At 33.0% G+C, this 22,409-nt stretch overlaps 1 protein-coding gene across 3 annotated transcripts in view; it reads right to left on the reverse strand.

Annotated features, from left to right (window-relative positions):
• The window catches only part of LOC106471547 (iduronate 2-sulfatase-like), a 39,558-nt gene that overhangs the window by 7,941 nt on the left and 9,208 nt on the right, over window positions 1-22,409 (reverse strand). For all 3 annotated transcript variants that reach the window (XM_013932153.2, XM_022401009.1, XM_022401012.1), the window contains exons 3-8: window positions 18,783-18,934; window positions 8,745-8,922; window positions 8,465-8,553; window positions 7,333-7,561; window positions 4,970-5,130; window positions 158-284 (exon numbers count right to left, since the gene is read on the reverse strand). In XM_013932153.2, the coding sequence (XP_013787607.1) occupies window positions 158-284; window positions 4,970-5,130; window positions 7,333-7,561; window positions 8,465-8,553; window positions 8,745-8,922; window positions 18,783-18,934 (936 nt within the window). The remainder of the gene's footprint in view (window positions 1-157; window positions 285-4,969; window positions 5,131-7,332; window positions 7,562-8,464; window positions 8,554-8,744; window positions 8,923-18,782; window positions 18,935-22,409) is intronic.

Genomic DNA, 22,409 nt, shown 5'->3' on the forward strand with positions numbered 1-22,409 from the left:
GTACTAAGTAACGTAAACTAAACTAAATTAAATTAAACTAACTAACTAACCAACGAACGACGACAACCAAACCAAACAACTATAGTATATAGTATATATATATATATATATATATATATATATATATATATATAGTAAATCAATATTCTTTACTTACCATGATCTCCCAAAAACACTACCAAAGTGTTGCTTGCAAATCCTGTTTCTTCTAATGTTCCCAACAACTGACCAACTAAATCATCCATGTATGAAATAGATGCAAAGTATCCCTGTCTAATTTCTCTCTGTATTACATAAAAATGGAAGATACTTATAATTCTAGCATTTGATGTTTAAAATATTTCAATTTATTCAACTGATATAAACTTGTCTAAACTAGTATGATGTTGTTTATTTTAGTGCATTGTACTTATAAGCTTTTGAGAAGTTAATTTTGATCTTCAAATTTTGAATTAAATACTTTCTTAGAGAATAATAGTTCTCAACTGTCAATAATGAACAATGTCATAAAACCCTTCATTCAGTTTTAAAATGTAATTTTTTCAAAGTTTCCAGAAACATTTTTGTTTAACATGAACTTATCTCCTAAAATTTAAATTAACAAATTAAAATTATATCATTTTTTCATTCTCAACTGTTCTTCTGTATTACTTTTGTTTGTTTGTAATTAAGCACAAAACTACACAATGGGCTACCTTAAATAGCAAATATTGTTGTCTGGAATACAGGTTTTTAAACATTTCTTGTTCATCTGTTTAATGCACAACTTAAACCTTAATATCAAGACAACTAATTAATTTTGAGAAAAAAATTGGATATTTTCTAACCCTGAATATGTACTGTAAATCTAATCTTATTCCTGTGCAGTTATGTTGTCTTGTTAAAACAAAGTAATCTGCTCATTGTTGTTTTCAACATGTTCAAACAAGGATAAACATAACTAACAGTTGTAGGTCTATACTCATTGTGATGAATGCCTCTTTGCAGATTTTTAGTTTTATTGTACTTTTATGCTGATTAAATTTATTCAAATTGATAACCTCAACCCTTGAATAGCGAGTCAAATAAGTAACAAAAAACTCCTTCTCCACAAATTGTTGAATCTATAATACTAAGCTCACTTAATGTTACTTTTCCAAATAATATTAACATTCATGGAATAAAAATACATGGCCTTAAATAAATATAATAAACCACAAACCACCCTTTAATATGTTGCTTTTTTAGTTAATTCATGCAATATAAATGTATAAGTCAACTCCATTTTAATTTCCAAAAAGTGATGGCATATGACAGAATCAAAAATTTAGGCAGTGGAAAAACCAAAACAAAATTACTACACCTTAAGTGTCTTCTTTAGAGTAGCATTTCCATTAACCAGCAAACACTGGTCAGAAACTGTTTCAAAAGATAGTTGACCAACAAAGAAACTGCCAGTCTATCCAACTGGCTGCAATACCTCTGTGAGAGGCAGCTTTACTAATCCATGCATATTAATTACAAACAATAAATTAACATTTGAACCTCTTGATTTGCTAAGATAGCAATAAATTTGGTATTGCAAATTCACTGAAAAATCTTAAGTAAAAATTCTTTATAAAAAAGCCTGATTTTCTATGTACATCAAAATTGTAACATTCAGCAAAAGCTTGCTAAATTACATGAAGACACATGGCAAATTCAGAATTATAGTAACATTACTATGTATAGTTTCACAGATAAGGGGTCAGTCAAAATGAAGTATGTTGCTTTATCACCATTTGAACCAAATTTACAATTTTCAGCTTTTTTTTTCCTCGCATTAAATGACATCATGTCAATAGATTAGCTACCATCATTGAAGTATACATCACATTTCCATATATGCATCCTGTTTAAAACATTGACTTTGTATGGTTTGGCCTAAATTACTTCACTGTTGGATAATGAAGAGAGCATCAGCCTATTGCTCTCCTAAGAGGCAAACTATAAAAAGAAAGTTTACATTTGATGCAATCCATATATAATTACAAGCGAATAAATCTTCAGTTCTGTTTACAGTGAAATAAACCTTTAATTGTACCCTTACACAATATTTAGACAATTTGCTTATCATCAACTGTTACTTTAATGTAATCTTTATATGTGAAGCATAGTAACAAACCATCTTTTTTTGACATCTTGTCACATCAACAATACCCATGCTTTCTGTAAGTTTGGGTTACTTGGAAGTCTGTGGCTGCCATGATTTTTGTATTCAGGAACACAACAATAAGTACGAGGCACTGTTAATGGCTACAAGGTAATCTATATAACTATTAGGACTGGAGGATACAATAGTATATGAAATGTAAAAATAACACTAATCATCCAAATTCAACACAGCAGCAAAAAGGTAGCCTCTGCTTGAGTTTCAAGAACCCTATGTCAGTGTGATACAGCTCTAATAGGAAGTGCAGACACTGAGTGCCTCATTCCAGAGCAAGTACTTGTCAACATGCCTTACATATGGCTAAGATGCCTGCAGAAGTGTGAAAACATTTTCTGTAATGACAATTTTTACGAGTTCAGTAAATTACTTATTTAGGACTTTTTTTTTTCTATCAAAACACAGACCTCATAACTATAAATATGCCAATTCAAAGGTAAAACAACTGACAGTATTGTAACTTTCATTATCAATGGCTCCGAGTAGTAATTACATTAGAAAAAATACAAACTGTTTTTTTTTTTTTACTATTACAAAATATTTTGGCAGTCCCAAATTAGAATAAAATACATGAAATGTTTATGAGATAAACTATAAAACTAATTTTTCTTCCTACGTAACAGTGACATAAATCTTGCATAATTGTACACTTAGAAGCTTGTAGATGTGTTTTAATCATTAATATTCTAACATTTTCAGAACGAAGTAGATTTTTGTATTTATACTTCTAGCATAATGAATATGGAATAAAGTATTTTAAAAGCATGGTTGGTTTGCAAGTTGTTAAGGATACGTAAAAATAAGTCTCAACCATCAAAGACCACATTTTAGAGTTATTCGTAAACACTATGGATTGATCAATTAGGAAAAAATGCAATCAACTAAAAATAACTTATTTGAAATGACACTACATGTATTTGCTAATTTATTGTATTGAGAGTTAATTGTTCAATAATATTTTCACCGTAGCTGATGTTTAATCACATAAGTGGATTACACAAATAGGTATTGTAATCCAACAAAACTAATAATTATTTCAGGTAATGAAAAAAGGTCTCTTATTGAGAAATCTACACGTAAGAAAAAGCTTATTTAAAATTAACTATACACAAATTGTTTTTGTTGAAATATAATATTAACCCTAGAAGAAGAAAGTTGGTCAATTTTACCAACCTTGGAACAGTGAAACTATACACACTATTACTCTGAATTTACTAAATGTATCCTAATAAAGATTTGTCAAGCTTTTAGTAAATACCATAAGATTGCTGTACATTAACAAATGAAAGTGTTTAAAAAGGTATTTTTAATAAAGATTTGTCAGCAAATTCCTGAAACTTTTACTGAATCAGTCTGAGTGAAAGGTTATTTTTATGCTAAGAATAAAAACGTTTTTCATCTTACAGTTTCACATTTCATTCACAAAACTCCAAGAATGTCCTAAACACTAACACTAACTGTATACATAAATCAATATACAGTAAAACATGAAGTTGAAGAGTATGAAATGAATAATACTATTTTTTTCCTCTGCACTGACAGCACTATTCATCAGAAAGTTCCAAATTTTATATCTCAACAGTTTAAACTGATAACCTTTTCACATCTGTTATCTTGATTTGATGTTTATTGCTGTATTTTTTACCCACTTCAGCAGTAATTCTCAGGTCAAAAGCTATAAATCACAGTGGGAGTCCATTAGCTGTTTCCCATAGAGCTAACATAAACAGCTCACAAGTGTCATGTTTCACAGTGAACTCAAGCAATTGAGATTTTAGACATATTATATTACAGAAATTGTGTTAGGCTAAGGTGAAAGGTTTATAATTTTTACATTTTAATTATTTTTGTTAAAAGATATATAAAAAATAAATAAAAAATAAAGATTTGTAGTGCATACTCAAGCCATTTGCACTTGAATATAAATAAGACATTCTTCCCTAAGCCTCATTCAGTTTCACAAAATTGGGTGTCCAAAAAAAAAAAAACTCTAGAATAGAATGTCTCAACACTACTTTGAATGTAGAATAAGATTTACACACAGGAAGACCTGCTCTTTCTATTAGTTATAAACAATTCTATCAGCCATGTAACACTGATTAACAAACAATCTGGAAAGTCCTAGAAAGAATGGAGGTACTTCTTTAGTATGCCTGAAAAATAGTGACATATCAGCAAATTAAGAAGGTAGGACATTCAAATTTTAAATTCTTTCTTGCAATTAGGTATAATTTGTGCTTCTAATTTACTGAAACTGAAGCAACCTATTTTAGAAGTTAAAGATTCTGTAGTGGAGAAATTCAAACTCAAAATCATCATTTGGCACAGAAAAATGAAGATTTAGGTTTTTTTCAATATTTATTTTCCGAGTTAAGAAGTTAAAACTTAGATGTTATAAACATTTCAAGTACAAGCTATGTTTTCATACCAAGTTTATTGAAAAACATTGATAACAAAGTTTTCTAATCAAAATTTAAATTTAACACTGTAAAAGGTCATAAAATGCACTCTAAATTATTTATAAAAAAAGAGTTAAGTTAGGTTAATGTAAAATTGAAAAATTATATTTTGTTATACTTGAATATCTAACTTTTAAATAAATAAAACTTTTTTGAACTTTATTTAATATAACAAACACTTAAATCAATGCACATGTAAAATCACAAGGCTAGCTGAAATTGAACATAAGGAAATAAGATATTCCATTTTCCTTAATGCAATCTAATTGATATTTCCATCAAAAATGCTCTTAAATAAAGTACAGCTATGCTTCAAAGATACCTGAAATTTTTCAGGAAGTTCACCATATGGAAAAGAAACTTTATAATTTTTGACATCATCTCGTTTTCTCAAATCCATCCAAGGATTCCATGCAACAGGTGGCATGTCACTGGGGTATCGAGGGTCTGGTGCAAGAGACACTGATGACAGTGGATAAAGATCTAAATAAAAGAAACAAATATTCAAAAATTTCAAAGTATTTTGTATTTTGCAATTTATATAAATACAGTGACCCATTCATACTCTAGATTAGTGGTTCTCAAACTGTTTTGTTCATGGACCACCTGTATTTTTTTGTTTTTCTTACCTTGGCAGGCAACAATGATCTATCTATACATTGGGATGCCACTTCCTTACAATAATTATGCAACCTTTTCATGGACAAACTGCAAGGAACTCATGAACCATAAACTGACAACTGCTGCTCTATATCATGTAAATAGTATAGCAGATAAAAAATACAACTTCTAATTACCACTTTTGAGAAATAAAATTGTTTTTAATAAAAGGATTATCTCTAATACTAAAATATAAAGCATTAACAGAAATTTTTCATAGGTGAATTTAGTGGCAAAAGATGATTACAGTAAAAGATAGCTTCCTAATTCATATGCTTAACATTCACAATGGATAGAAATATTTCAAACATGAAAATACTGGAAGAATAATTCAAATACCAAACTTTTTCAGATTGAAAAGTGCATGCATGTATTTATATAACTTTATTGTCTATATTTTCTCTAGCCTTAATATCTGGAATACATTGCTATACAAAATAATTACTAAAACAACCTGTGATGTATAAAAAACATAATTACAATAGTAGACATACTAAAACATGTTTCCTATATGAATCATTAATATGAATAATAAGAGTTATGTTATTCCATAATTTGTCTGTTTCTTCCCATTTTGCCAGATTGTTTTTGTGACAACTAAGAATATTTGCACAATCTTTTGATAATTCAAGTACCTGTTAATTATTTTGTATCCAGAAAAATAAACGAGGCTCATGAGACTTTATCACCAATCCATAAAAAGATTAGCATCATATACATGTAGTTTGATTTGTAAAGCTCAACTGACATTTTAGATGTTTATACACCATGCATATTTAAAGAAAACATAACAAATACAAAGAATATTAATGTATGTTACTAGGTGGTGTTACAAACAAGATATACAAGTGCAAGCAAACCAGTTTCTTTGTTTTTGTTCAATGAAATTTGTTATAAAAAACTAAAAAAAGGTCAGCAAATAAAACAAACTATTATTGATGTCCATAAATTATTTATGATCTTTGAAGTCAAACAGGATCACAGCACATATACTAGACCTGTTGAATATCAGGGATGATCATGATGTAAATATGTGCACCAGATGACGTTCATAAAAACTTATAGTAAGACTACGCATAATGCAATGTATAGCAGCAGTTAGTTTTCAATGGTGCGTGTTATGATTGCAGATTGGCTTACAGGCAATATGGTGGTTAGTGACCTAAAAAAATAAGGGAGGCACTATAAACATCACTGCAAAGGTGTAGTACCAATGGGGTTTTCCTAGTAAAACATCTTTGATGCTACACTGTGCATTGTATGAACTGCTGCATAAACAATATTTAACGCTTAATATTCCAGGGTAGGTGACTGGTCTAATATTGTTAAAAGATATAAATTTAGCCAGTCTCATTTTTGAAACCTGTAAAACATCGAGATTGAGACCTACAGCACTGATGAGGAGTACCTATACAAATAAAATTTTTCCTAAAATTACTCTCATTTTAACTCTGACAAAGAAATTTTTTCTCCGTGCATTTGCAGTGACATGATTATAAACAAATCTTTTGAATGAATCATCAGGCACACACACAGGCTATCTACTCTTAATATTTTACAGTGGATATCAACTGAAAAGCAAAATTCACAATGCTGTATCTATTTTTCATAATGTCCATTTCCTCAATACTTATAAAAGAAATTACAATTCCATATTCCCTTTTCAATATCACATCTTGTGCCTTTACAGACATGCGCACTGGTGTTTAATGACTTAATAACAAAACAAGAAATTTTTTAAGGACTTAATAACACAAGAAACTTTTTATCTTTTAGATATAGAATTAATCTTCAGTTGAACATTAACCCAACTGTGTAATCTATCCCACCCTAATTACAATTATGAATTTTATAAATATGATTATCAATATAACTATATTAATATAAAACCAAGACTGATTACTTACTATTATTACATATACAAGTGAGACATAAAAAGGTTCAGAAATAAAGCAGAAAACATGCTGTAGACCTAGCAAACTACAAAAGGCATTAAAAACGAAAATATAATGACAGTGAACTTACCTAGGTATTCTAGAGGAAATTTTAAAGGAATGTGAGGCTTATGGAAGCCAACAGCAAGGAAAAATGGTTTTACACAGTTCTCAGAGTCATATGTAGTTGCAAAATGCTTTAAAAAATCTCTAGCATATTGCATGCTCTGAATATCAGGTAAAGTACTCTCAGGCTGGCTGTCAACCTTCACAGGGCAAACGAGGTTCATGTGAAGCTTGCCATCAGGACTAGGACACACCTGAAGAAAATAAAGCATTGTTTAAGTTAGTTCTATCTGTCCATTCATTATGTGTGTGTGTGTGTTTGTATATTACAATGAAAATAATTGGAAAAGTAGCTGTGTTGTTCAAATTACTACAATTACACATAAAAATTATAACAAAATAGAACAACACCATAACTGACATACACCCCATAATAAAATATTTAGGTTTACCAAGAAGGTGGACTTGCACTACAACTCCCAGAAAGGCAGAAAATGTTTGGAGTAAAAATACTGATTAAAATAAGCATGTCCAGCTTATAGCCAATTTGAAAAGATTTAACAAAAAAAATCAACTAAACAACTTTCACCTGTTACTATCTTTATTTATTGACTTAATTATTGCATATAACTTAATCTTAATGCATAGCTTACATCTACATCTATGGTTAATTCAGGAGTCACATTCTCAAGAAAAATTATAAAAATAAATGTTTACACTTTGTTTATTTCAGTAAAACTATTAATCAAAAAAAAAAAAAATTACCTTTAAAAACGAGTTCCGAGGAAATGTACCAAGATAGAAATATTGCTACAGTGCAAACCACTGCTAAAATTGCACACATGGCAATTTGATAACATGCTAAAAGGTGCAGAATATCTAGGACAAAAAACTATATGTCCACATCACATACAACCTTTCAAGAAGTAGAGTTTGAAAAATGACATGAAAAAATTTGCCTATAATATCACAAAGTGAATCCTCAAAATTTCTATTTTGTTTCCCATGTTTGTTATATGGTAGTTCTAGTTAACCCTTTAGAAAAGTTGACACAACATTCACCTCATGTGTGAGAAGCCTTGGATTCAAATCCAAGTTGAGAAAATAACAAAACTGAAATCACTACACTTATACAATGTTTTGAATAATATATTCACCTTGGCCATTTTGTATTGCTGTGTTGAAGGATGATAAGGTTCTTGGGACCAACTGTATGGATAGTCATCAGTCATGTTTGAGGCTTTCCCTGGAAATGTTAAAACATCTTAAAATAATTACCTCCATAATAAATAGACATTATTGTACAGCTTTTTTTTACTCATTTTATATAATTATTACTGAAAGTTACTTCCAAGCAAAGATTAATCTCAAATTGATCAAAAATAGTTCTATGTAAAGTATGGAGGATTAGCAAGTATTAACAGGAGTGCTTCATACCTGGATGAAACACTTTTCCAACACTAACAGTGTAATATCCAGACTCTTTAAAATGTTGAGGTAAAGTTCTGAAGTTCCCAGCAAAAGTCCTCCAGAAAGTATGTTGATCATAGGTAAATGTAGTGTCAGGGCGACGAGAAGTAAGCAAGGATGTTCGACTTGGGCCACATACAGCTTGCTGTTGGACAGTAAGATTAAATATACAATTTAAATACATTTACATTTTCATAGTTAACATAGTTAAAATTTAATTGTTATTATACAGAAACCAGTGTACCCAAACCAGCAAAATGTTTACTATGTGTTGTAAAAATTATAAAAAATTGCAGCTTCATGAAAAAATTAGGGTTCAACTAACAAATACTTTCATGAAATAATGTGTAGAAACAAATAACTGGTGAAAGTAGTATAGAATATCAGATGTTCATGCTTACTGAAAAATTTGCTATTGCAATACCAAAGTTACTTTGAATTCCTTATCTGCATGAATTTTTATATATTGTAATATAGGTTCATAGCCAGTGAAAGACAAAGCCACTATTACATAAATATCAAATCTTCTGATCACTGAATACCTTAAATACACTCAAGACATTATCACATTTTTTTTTTACTTTAGAACATTCATTCATGTTTTGCTCCAATGTTTGCAGCAGGTTAAAGAACTTTCAGTTGAAGGCAATTTTGACTTACATGTTGCTCAGTTGCTCAAACCTCAACTTGCTTATATAATAGAACATACTTAATAAAAACTGGCTACAGCAGCAGAGCTTTCCCATTAGTTGCACCTTTAGTTATACACTTAATTATCCAGGTGTTTTCAACACTATTAATTTTTTTTATTTACTTACAAAAACCTATTCTTGAAAAATTTATATAGATATTGTATATTGTCTGAATATAGAAATCTCTTTAACAAACTTTCAAATTCAAAATTTCCAATGAAATAGATTTTTTATTTCAGTTATAAATTTTGTACTTCTTAATAGAAATTTCTTTAAAAATATAGTCCACGTTGCAACATTTATTCTTTGTACCTCAAGACACTAAAAGTTGTTCAAAACTACTAGACCAGGAGCATAGCCAACAATACAGTAGAATGGGGTGGGGATCTTTCCACAAAATATATGTAACTTTTTTTCTACACAAAGAATTTAAGTGATTTACATGAAAGTTTGTTTGTTTGTTTTTAATTATGCACAAAGCTACACAAGAGCTATCTGTGCTCTTCCCACCACGAGTATCGAAACCCGGTTTCTAGCATTGTAAGTCCGCAGACATACCGTTGTGCCACTGGGGGGCTACATGAAAGTGAAGTTTATTTACAAAAAAAAAATTCAAAAGAGAGTGAACCTTTTAGATTTTTTAGAATATTGGGGTGGTCATTCAATCCCCTCTCCCTTCTGCTGTGCCTATGTAAACCTCATACTAACAAGAAATTTATTTTGTTTGAGAATTTTTAAAATAGTCTCATTTTGTGGTAAATTCAACACTATTTTAACATCATTTATAGGATTCAGGGGTGAAATTCTCAAAACAAAAGTAGAGGTACTCAGCTGGGTGAAGTAGATTTGTTTTTGAAAAAGAAAAAAAAAATCTACATGTAAACATAAAAAATGACAAAGCAGCTCAAATAAGTCCCGGTACTAGTATCTCCTTAAAAAATAATTTCCAGTACTGAGCACAGGTAATTACCAGCAGAATTTACTGCTGATAGGATTACACTTACATAATACCACAAATTTAATATAGATCTCAGTTTCACCTTCATTTCTTTATCAACCTATTTTGGATTTTTAGAATGAGAAATATCAGTGGAAATACACCGAAATTTAAAAAAATACAAATTTAAACATCTATAATTAGGTTTTTGTAATTTCCACTACATAACATTTTTTTGTCATGAAACAATAAGAATTTACAAGGTTTGGTTTACTTAGTATATGTCTGGACTTAACTTATGTAACTAAGTATTGAAGTAAAACATCAGTCAATTTACATAAAATTACATATCATAAGTACAAAATAAAATATTACAATTATAGCTCTTCTATGCTTATTAAATACACTAAGTTGTTCCATAAAATAATATATATGCACACACACATATCTATGCTTCCATAATGTAGTTTGGTAATGCACACGTGAAACCTAAATACACACTGTTAAGTACACTTTATATGAAAGACATGTTTAATGAATATTTCAAGGTTGAGTCTTGTTGGCTATGCATACATTAGCATGGAAGAAACATTAGCATTAATCACCTACTTAGACTTTTCAAAATTGTTTTTAACAGAGTTGTAAGACTAGCAAAGAATTACTACTAATCAGTTTGAAAACTTTGAAATAAAGGTAAAAAGACTACTTGCAAGATCCACAAAAGTTCATGATTGTTCTGTTACTTTTTTTTTTTTTTTTTTAATGATTACTAAATAGCAAAGCGGCAGTTATAAAATATCAACAGTGGAGTTAAGATATAGAATGGTATACATTAAAATGTTTGTTTCAAATATCCATGCAAAGCTAAATAAAAGCTATCTATGCTATGTAAAAATGTGATATTCTAAAATATATTACTCAGTAAGTTGATGCCAAAGCAGCCATTAATATGTTATATTCGCAGCAAAAATTAAATCTTTGTGACCAAAATATTATAAGAAATATCTCAACAGTAAAACTTAAAAGCAAATTTCTAAATTCTGTTTAGATTCTAAATAGATTGTTTTAAAGTTGAATAAATTCTAGCATATTTAATCAATTTATAACATTTATAACTTAACATTTCCAGTATTCTGACATTGTTGTTATTAAGAACTAAGCACTTCTACTGGTGACTGACAACTGTCTACTCAGCTACTTAACTAAAATAAAATGATTTGAAAAACTTCCAAAGTAAATATTTAGAAACAAGAAACACTTTAGTGTTACAGATTTATTCACACTCCTAGAACAAGGCACATTGTTTTGAATGCTATATAATTTTTTCTAATTTTCAAAATTACATAAAAAATAATAAATTTCAGTTTTTAGAATTTAATTCAAAGACAATTTTTAAACACAGCAGGTATATTTATATAGTTACATTTGTAAGTAAGACTAGCAGTTGAACTCACAACAACTTAATAGCTTCTCTAAAAATATGAAAGCTGACCATCTCGTAGCCTTGTTGTATAAGTACTGTTACAAATCTAATATATTTATCTGGCATTAGAAATTGGGAACATCCTGTTTTTAATACATACTATCTAAAGAGCCTTACTTATACACATTATTATTTCTTCAAAATGGATTTATCTATACATATCCTTTGTATTTTCAATCAGCCTATAAATTATAAAACTTAACTCAACCCATTAGATTTTAAGGTTTGTAGCAAACTGTGTTATTTTTTCATGTCATGAAAAGTAAAAAAATTAACAGTTTTCTGGAAACAATATTTTTGTTATTTTGTAAATATTATGGGTGTTGCTAGGGGAGGCCATTGGATGCAAGTGAACCCACTTTTGAACTTCAACTGAATTTTGATTATCATGAAAAATTAAAATCTAAGGATGCAAAAATATTTGAACATGGCATTTATTTGATATTCATAACCTCTTTCACTTGCTAATGTGTTTCTTCAATCTGACATGAGTCTTGTTATGGAATATATACTGAAATCACGATTAGACTGGCCCATCAAGATACCAAGAATTTCTCAATAGGCTGATCCATAAGTGGGTTGATGTGTCCATCATATATTAATAAACATACTTGCCTATTATATAGATGAATCAAAAAGTATGGTCCATACACAACAGATGATGATATGTATAAGCATCAATAATTTTAGAAGACTTACAGGTGGAGACTGATATTCGACCCAGAACCACCCACAGATTCCTGGAGACCCAGGGGAAATTTCCATGTCAGTCTCCTTTATTACCCCCACCCAACATATTCAAATCTATAGGGCCTTATTTTATGTGAAACACAAGAAAAATTTGATTATTTATTTGATGGTTATAGTTAATAACAGAAGTGAGGAAACATTTAACAACTTGTGTGAATACACTTTATCATTTCATAAAAGCAATCCACAGTTACTAATATTAATTTTTTGTTACAATAAATAACAGGAAAACTGTTGGTTTGCTTATAAACATGGAATGGAAAACTAATAAAATAGGAAAGAAACACAGGAAAGGAAGGCAGAAAAAAGAGTTAGAAAAAAAATATTAGAAACAGAGGAAAACAAATGTATTTCACTTAATTATGTGTTATGCTCACAGGTGAGTGTTGAACAGAAAAGGCCCACAACTGTGTTAAGTAATATTGAATACATTTCTCCCACTTTGGAATCAGTCATGGAAAGTAAAGAAACAAAACAGTAAAACAGTGAAAGACAATGAAAATGAAGAAAGAAGTGAAATATCATGAAGGCTTATTAGGAATGGAAAGAGAGTTAATATAATATTAGCAATTAGTAGAGCTCATCAGTGAAATAAAAATGAAAGATAAAGGAAACTGATGAAGAAAATGATGATCAGTGGCTGACTTGGTGTACCCTAATTTAAGTGTCTTTTTAAAATAATATCCAATTCAGCAAGATGTACTGCCATTCAATGGAAACAAGTATCAGTAAAAAAACAGAAGTTATAATTTTCCTATACTGAAAATAGGTACTTACCTCTTCTCACAAAATTAGTTATTTTCGTTCAGTGCTACTCTCTATATGCAAACTTTTTCTTCACGCATGCCACAAGCCTTCTGTTCTCCCCTATTGGAATTCCAAGATTCCAACATGTCTCTCATGTAAATCATCATTCGTCACCTCCTCACCCATAGGAACATGATGCATGTGACTCCCTCTACTGAACTATCACTTCGAAGTTTGGCAGAAGTTGTCAGCACTAGATAAATGTGGGGAAGGTGAACAGGGGGAAGTACCTATCGGAAATATATTTTCAGTATAGGAAAATTATAACCTCCTATACAGTACTTAATCCTCTCACAAAATTAACTAGAATCCCACATTGATAAGGAGGAGGGTCTAGTGCAAGGGAATGACAAAAGTAACTCAAGAAAACGTCCGAAGGATACCCTTGGAAATGAGATTCATATTCGAAGAGGGGAAATGCACCACTTCTGAGCCAGGTATATTCTTTGCCCAACTGTGGAATGTGTAAGATATAAGGGCAAAAAATGAAAGGTGCACATCCAAGTGGGAGAGAATATGGCAGGAAAGTAATCCTAACCATAGAAATATACAGTAACTCAATCCCACAAAGAGAAAGGTGGAAAAACAAAGGGTGCGCCACAAGGTGTAGAGTGGCTAGGATGCGGCAGACTGTACTCAGTAAGTCAACTACTTCCAAAACCTGCCTGCGGGGTACTGACATCCTCGCAAGGGTAGGATGTGGATCATACCGTCTTCACCTCAAAGCCAAGAGACGCGGGATTGATAACCACTCCGATTCCTGGGTATGACACTAGAATTAGCTATAAGCTATCGATCTGGGAACTTGAAATCTGATATTGAAAGGATGTATATCACATGAAATCAACTCCACCAACTGTGAAAACAGGCCAGGACCATCGAAATGGCAATAACATCCCTGTAAGAAGAGAGTAAAAAGGGATAGCTAAGGACAGAACCGGAACAATCCAATGTACCACTGTTGTGACCCACAACACAGATGGAGGAAATCAAGGTAGGAAGACAGACAACCCAAAACCTGTGTAAGGACTTTTGTTGATCGGTTCACTCTAAATCCAAAACCTGCTTGAGAAGCACCCACATCCATGCGAGGGTAGGATGAGGGCTCCCAATAGAAGGCGTGAAATGCATTCTGACACCTCACTCCCTTGTCATTGGTTATCACAAATAGTAGGATATCACGTCATCTACACCTGCAGAACACCACTGCCCTACTCTGTAACTGAATGGTTATTGTGTGGAACTCATTCAGCAGGGTGCCTCCATGGTCAACCACCCCAGCAGTTTGTAAGTGGTAAGGACTCTCGTACTCTACAGGAAAAAAGAAGGGAAACGTGAGGTGTAGAGTCCAGAGGGGCTGCAACACCTGAGACAGTGCAATGGGTGATCACGAAACCCTATTTTGAAAAGCAAACCACATTGATTTATTCAATCTAAGCATGGCAGGGATGGGCAGCAATCCCCCCTCTGATTTACCCATGCCTTCGATGAGTAGTACAGTTCAGGATGGGCATATTATGATGCAATTATCATGAGAAACTTACACTCTAGTGATCTTGTGAAACTCCCCATCTCAAGGGTGAGCATTCATAGGAATGGAAAATGTATAAGAATCAACATGGCTTACAGTGCAGATTTTTATCAATATGTCTGTGAATGGTTATAGCCATCTAAGTGGAACCCATTCTGAGTACAGAAAAAATACCTGGTCAGACACCACTCGCCATAAAGCAGGATTCAAAGTGAAGCTAAAGCAGGGGCCCCTTAAAGAAAAGAAAGCATTAGTGAGGACTTACCTAATGTCAGAACCGTGCCTAAGTCTGTCGAATAGCCAAAGGCAGCAGGCGATACCCCAAGGAAGCAGAAACAGGGATGTGGTGTAGGTAGTGGAAGATGAACATGTATGGAGTCGTCCACATGCCCGATTGTAGAATCTCTTCCAATGGCCAACAAAGACGAGAGGCAATGGAGAAGGTAAGGTAATGGATTTGATGTGAGGAAACATGAAAGGGATCACACTGTGAAGGAGACAAGGAGAAATAGGCCAACTTGATCAAATGTGAAACCCAATTGATCAGGACAACCAGGAAATAATCACGGGAAGAGGAAGGTTGCCAAGGGATAAAAAAGGTGGGAATGAGGACCCCAGAAGGAATCTGTGCGAGCAATATAACAATGGAGGGCACAGACAGGACAGAGGAGTCTATCCGGATCAAGACAAAGGTAGAGATGATATATAGAGGATAAGCAGATAGGGGAAAAGAAGGACTTACCTTATCGAACCACAAAGGTCTTGGGAAGGAAAGCATGATCTGAATAAAGGATAAGGTAGGAGTGGTACAAGGTCCTGGTAATGCTGAGGCCAAAAATATATGACCTACAATGACTGCAGGCCAGGAGTAGGAGGAAATATGCCTGAAAGAGAGGTGAAAAAGGGAATACATACACAGAGGTTTGAACGGAGGTAAGGTGAGGGCATGAAGAACTGTGTTAATGTCCCAGTCCAAAAGCAAGTGACACCTCGGCACTGATGGAGCCAGAAGAAACAGATCAACATGGAAAGACCAGAGAAAGCAAATACCCTGCAGAAGCAGGAAAAACACAATGTATGGGATAATACCATCCAAAACCCCAAAATCAAAGAGATTGAAGAACCCTCACAAAAAGCCATGCGAGAAACTCGGAAATCCAGGCAATTATTAGGGGAGAAGCCCAAAAACCCAGAGTCACTGCCCAGGAGCAATAAACGCTCCACTTGCATTGATAGACGGCCAAAGAAGAAGAGCATATGGAACATGCTAAATGTGAACCTACTCAGTGAGAGAAACTGGAACTCCTTGCCTGATAAAAGCCAGGTGTGAAGATGAAGGAAGAGGGGGGGGGACCACCTGCAGTTGAAGAAATCAGAAGAACCATGCATGGAATGGCATGGATGAGGGAGACCATCCAATAAAGTAAACAGATGGGAGGATAAAATTAAAGGAACAGATGAGACCAATGCTAGATGAAGACATCGACAGCCAAGGCTTGAGGATAGAGGACCAAAACCAAAGTAATTTGAGATTGAGAGATGTGGCAAAGGTATCAATATGGGGCATACCCAGATTCAGGCAGAGCAACCAAAAAATGGCAGGATGCAGGGACCACTCCATGGGATAAAGTTCATCCAGTCAGGAAAGACAATCAGCTACGAGATGGAAAGCACACGATACATGACATGCCATCAAATAAATGTGATGTGTGTGAGCCCAATAAAGAAGATCCATAGTGTAAAAACATAGGGATCTGGACCTGGTGCCACCTTGGAAGAATTGTTGAAATGGATCATAACCAGCTGACGGCTAGCAAGAGAAAGAAATTGATCCAAAGCCCAACAAACAGCCAGAAGTTCAAGAACATTGATGTGAAGAGAATTCTCCTCCACAGATCAATGACCAAAACCTCCTGGTGATCTATCCAAGCCCCCAGCCCTAAAGATGTAAATCTGGCCGTGGAAGAGGAAGCATGACCCCGGTTCAACCACCAATGGAGATCATCTACAAGGGATATAGAAGTATCCAAGGAATCCCAGGTGAGGTTCCATTAATTTTGAAGGACCATTTAAGGAAACCGCATATGGGCCCTGCCCAGGGGTATGAGAGGGGTCATGGAGGACCACATCTCCAAAAGCAAAAGAACCTTTTGAGCTTTAAGTGAGGAAACAGACAGGGATTTCCGAACGGCCCGTTCCATAGAATGGAGCTGGAGAGAAGAAGGTTGGGCCCGACTGAGAGGGTGTTTAAGAAAACACCCAAATGGAGCAAGTATTGGATAGGACAAAAGAAAAACTTCTCCAATTTGACCAACCAGCCCACCAGGAGCTGATGAGTGTGACAGGCTGATTCCCATTCAGAATGAGCAAGAAGAAGCCAGTCATCCAAATAAATATGGAAGTGCAACCCCATAGCATGAACATGTTGAGCAAAGGAGGGGATCACGCAACAAAAAATGCTGGGGCTAGGCTGAAAGGTAAGTTGTGAAACTGATATACAACCCCCCAATGGACAAACTGAAGATATGGATGGGAAAGTTCCACCACAGGTACATGTAGTTAAGCATTGGAAATGTCCACCTTGGTCATCCAAACACCTGGAGAAAATGCCCACAGAAAAGAAAGGTAAAGCAAGGAGTGTGAACATACTAATTGAGATGAGATAAATCGATGAAAAGACATCATTCAGAGATGTGATATATGGAAGAAAAACAATACAGTTAAACTAATGATTGATATATCAGTAAGACAAATTACAGGTAATCCTAAAATAACAGAGACCCATGGTAAACCTAAGCAAATGGTACAGAACAAAGGATACAACTAAGCCTAATTTTAAACCTGAACTTGACTACGAGTATTGACTAATCTAATGAAACTTATGTTATGGAATGCAAATAACTACAGTTAATAATATTAACAATAAAAATATTGAAAATCCACAGCAGTATAACGCCTTATATTTCCAAAGTCGGCGGACTGTATTTCAAAATGTGTGGTCCCCAAACTCAAGTCAAGGCCTGACAAAGGTCAGCTCATTAGACAATTGATCTCCCAATGAAGTAAAGCGAATAATTTCCTAGTGTAGTATCGCCACCTGAAGCTTGTGTAAATGTGCTGATAGAACATAACCTCCAATGTGGTAATTTAGAATTAGGAATTCATAATTCAAAATGACAAACACAACTGTGTTGGCAGAAATGAATAAAAAGTTTTTGAAATGAAATAATAAGTTCCACAACTGGGTAGAAATATAAAATAATTCCACTTCGGAATAACTCAACAAGGTACAAATATCACTATTGCATAATAAATAGTAAACTTGTTGAGAGAAATTGATACAAAGATATGAAAAAGAAAAAATTTGAAGAGAGCACAAATTAAATGTTACAACACGAGTACTGTCAAACAAGAAGTGATAGTTCGGTAGAATCGAATAGAGGGAGTCACATGCCTCAGAAGGGAGTGTCCTACTCTTATTGGTGGAGGGTTGTTGCATGATGAGTTACATTCGAAATGCAGTTGAACCATGTTGAATGTAGGTTATGTGGGAGCTCAAGGCTTGTGGCATGTTAAAAAAATTGTGCATATAGAGGGCAGCACTGAACAAGACTAGCTATTTATGTGACTGGAGGTAACATACCATATCAGAAATTTATCTTTATACATTTGGGAATGTATGGCTGTTTTGAAGTCTTAGAATACATGTATAGTTAAACACTAAAGGAAAACCTCGGACCACAGTTCACATGAGCCTTACTATATACAAGTTAACTTAACTACAAAGTTCCAATATTCAACAAACCTGAGCAAACACCTGATTAAATTTTATTCCTCTTTTAGCCAGCTGGTCAATATTAGGTGTGATCATACTGCTATCTCCATAACATCCTAGTGTAGGCCTTAAGTCATCAACAATAATAAACAATATATTTTTTCCTCCACTGTGGCAGTTTCCTGTTAACAAAATTAAACAATGGTTAGAATGTATTTCTTAAGTATATTTCACTTAAACATTACATTACCTAAATACAAGATATGTTCAAAATTAATGGAAAGTTTAAAAAAAAATGAAGGTTCTTTGATGTATATGATATAATATCCTATGTTTATAAACAAGTTTTACAGTAAATTGAAAGTATCAATAATGCCTTTACATCCTAAAGAATATTATATAATAGTCAAATTAGAATTCTCCAATAATTCAAGAAACTTGATGGATTCTGTACATATGTTATTACTTCACTTAGCTTACATAGTAACTTCTAAAATTATCAGAAACTCTTTTAAGATTTTACAAAAACAGGTTCAAAAAATCATTTTAAGACACAAATACTAAACATTATAACCTGAGCTCTTTCAAAAGATGAACCTTTCTTCATCAAGGGCAAATTATATGAATTTGAAAGAAAAACTATTTATACTATACATCTATGTAGTGCTTAGAAACAAAGATCGTTCTATGTAAGGTGAGAAAAGGTATGTAAAATACATTAAGGTAGATAAGTATTTCATATTCTACCAGAAGAGAGCCCAAATAAAAAAATATATTAACATGAAAGAGAAAAACTATTTATACTACACAACTATGCCTACTTTTAAAGTTTAACCTTATTTAAATAATTATATAAATAGATAATATTGTAATTTTCAAAATGTCTATACATGTACAGCAGCTGGAGTGATATAAACATACAGAAAAGCAATTTTACACAAATCTCAATTAAAATTTAGTTCACCATAATATATATACATGGATTTTGAAGACAAGTTTAACCATTTCAACAAGAGAAATAGTCATTCAGAAAAGAAAGCCTTTGTAAAGTAAGCTTTGCACAGAATTAATCTGATGTTCTCAGTTGAAAAATAAATTTACTTACTTCTGGTCTTATATGTATCTACTATAACTCGGTCTTCTTGAAATAGATATGCTAAGTACTATGCCTATTTAACTAACAGAATAAATGCAATAAATGTTTAACAAATTAAATATATGTACATTTGCAAAGAAACATAAAAACATTAAAATTATAATGATAAATTCCACTATTCTTGATTACATTGTACATAGAGTTAAATCACATAAAGTGCCATGTGAGATAAAAACTTGCATAACATCTGCTCTACTTGCAAGACCGAAAAACTGAAATTAATACACAAACAAAATTTGCAATCCCTAACTTAAATATATTTTTCATTTGGACTTCATACTGGTAGAGTATAAAATACTCATTTATCTTAATGTATTTTACATATACTTTTCTCATTTTACTTAGAACTATCTCTGTTGCTAAATAGTACATCTATATCTTTGTACTATAATGTGTTTTAAATAGGCATTTACATCTTGTATAGCATATGTATCCTATTTGGATATTAAATATTGATTTTCCATGACTTTAATCAAGTTTCAAACATTCCTGAATCCCTCATATGTGTAAAAACAACAAAATAGTGGTTTTGGTGATATATATATAATGATTTTGGATTGAAATGATGTCATCAAGACATACACTACATCCTCTAAAAGAAAGAGAGAGAGGTGAAGAATCATCTTGGTCCACAGAAGCTGAATATGTACAGCAGGAGTTAATAGAGATAACACTTAATTGGCACAAATACCCAATTTACTGCCCAAACAAAAGGTTAAAAGAAAGTGTCCAGAAACTCTTTGTACACATCATTTGTTTGATCAGTTCAACCCTTTCACAAACAAGCATTTTGTATTCCAAGAAACTAAGGAAAACTGGGAACTTTTAGATATCACATATGTTATATTTGACTGACTTATTGTACATTTTATTGAAGAAAGGCTCTACAAACCATTTATCGATGGATTCAGTGTGAAAAAAACGTTATTAAAGTATGCCCACATGGCCCCTGGGAATAGAAGTATGCCTCTATGGTAAGCAGAGAGTTGAATATGGATAATCACAGCTAAGACATATAGAAGTCTGCAGAATGAAAAGGAGGGACATGAATCCTGGTAACCAGACACTCCATAACTTGCAGGCAAAGAGTAGAAGATTGGGTACAGCTGAAAGAGAAGTTCGAGACAATTCCCAGGGTACGAGACATTGGGTTGGTGTGAGTGTACAACAGGATTTGGAAAGCTTGATGAGCCACCCCAAACAAGCAGCCTCCTGAAAAAGAAAAGAGTGAAGAGAGAATTCCTGCTGGGAATGAGATAAGAGAAGCCCATCATCTATGTAAAAAGAGAATTGGAGAATCAGTCCATGAAGATGGCAAGCAAAGTATCTCATAACATGGTTGAATATGTATGGGGCTGATGTAATACTGAAATGAAGAGCTTGAAAGATGCAATTCCGGTGGATGAAGCATAGAAAATGTCTGGAAGATGGGAAATTTGGATGTAGAAGAATGCTTCAGAATTGTCAACCTCAGTTATCCACAGTCCATGTGAAAAGGACAATGGAAAGAAAAGAAATTTACCATCCAAAAGCATGGAACAACAATAATACAATTGAAAGAAGAAAGACTGATTACCAGATGCTAGTCCCTAGTCTTCTAACCACAAAGAGATGAGAGCAAAAACCCAGAAAAGGGTTATACACCCTCTTGATGGGGTATTTGTCCAAATATCTGATATCACTTTCTCAAGACATTGAAGATAGACAGTATCAGAGGGAGGAGGAAATGAAATGGGGAAAGAAAAGAGAGAAGGTAGAAAAGTGGAGAGACAGCCTGTAGGATATTACTTGCAAAACCCATTTATCGACAGAAAACTGTAACCAGAGGTTTTCCAACTGTGATGACAAATGGGCCCCCACAAGTCCCAAATCAATTGGATGGTCACCATTCATGCAGTGAGGATGAAGTCACATGAATAAGGGAATGGGCAGAGGAGGAAGGTCTGGAAAATAGAAAGGAAAGACAAGGGATAAAGGGGTCCAGTTGAGAAAAAGGAGTAAAAGAGTGAAGTTGAGAAAGGCAAAAAACCAAAGAAGACAATGAGAATTGGTGACAGGCTACCTCAATGATTCAAAGAGTGTCAGGAACAGCATCAAAGATGTCTGGATGAAGAAATGGTGCATAACAAAGATCACAAAAAAAGGAAGTAGGTAGGTGCACCTGAGAGAGGGTATCTCTACTTAAGCCACTACACCAGAAGAACCAAGTAAGAAGGGTGTCATGATATAAAATACTATTATTGATTTCTTGTGTTGTATGATTATTGTTATATTATTTCATTTGTTTTTCTCATTTTGATGTTGTATTTTGCATTGATGACTTATTGTTGTTGAGAGTATAGAGTGGCACATGGGAACTGAAAATGAATCATATTAAAGTTGAAGAAGTTTAAACATGTCTGTGTTGTTCAGTGCCAAGGAAAAGAATGAAGTTACCATGAATCAAAGTACATAGGGAGTTTATTATGTATGGAGGTGTGTTGCCTTCCTATTGGTGGAGG

Source organism: Limulus polyphemus, unplaced genomic scaffold (genome assembly GCF_000517525.1).
Source record: "Limulus polyphemus unplaced genomic scaffold, Limulus_polyphemus-2.1.2 Scaffold113, whole genome shotgun sequence".
NCBI classification, from domain to species: Eukaryota; Metazoa; Arthropoda; class Merostomata; order Xiphosura; family Limulidae; genus Limulus; species Limulus polyphemus.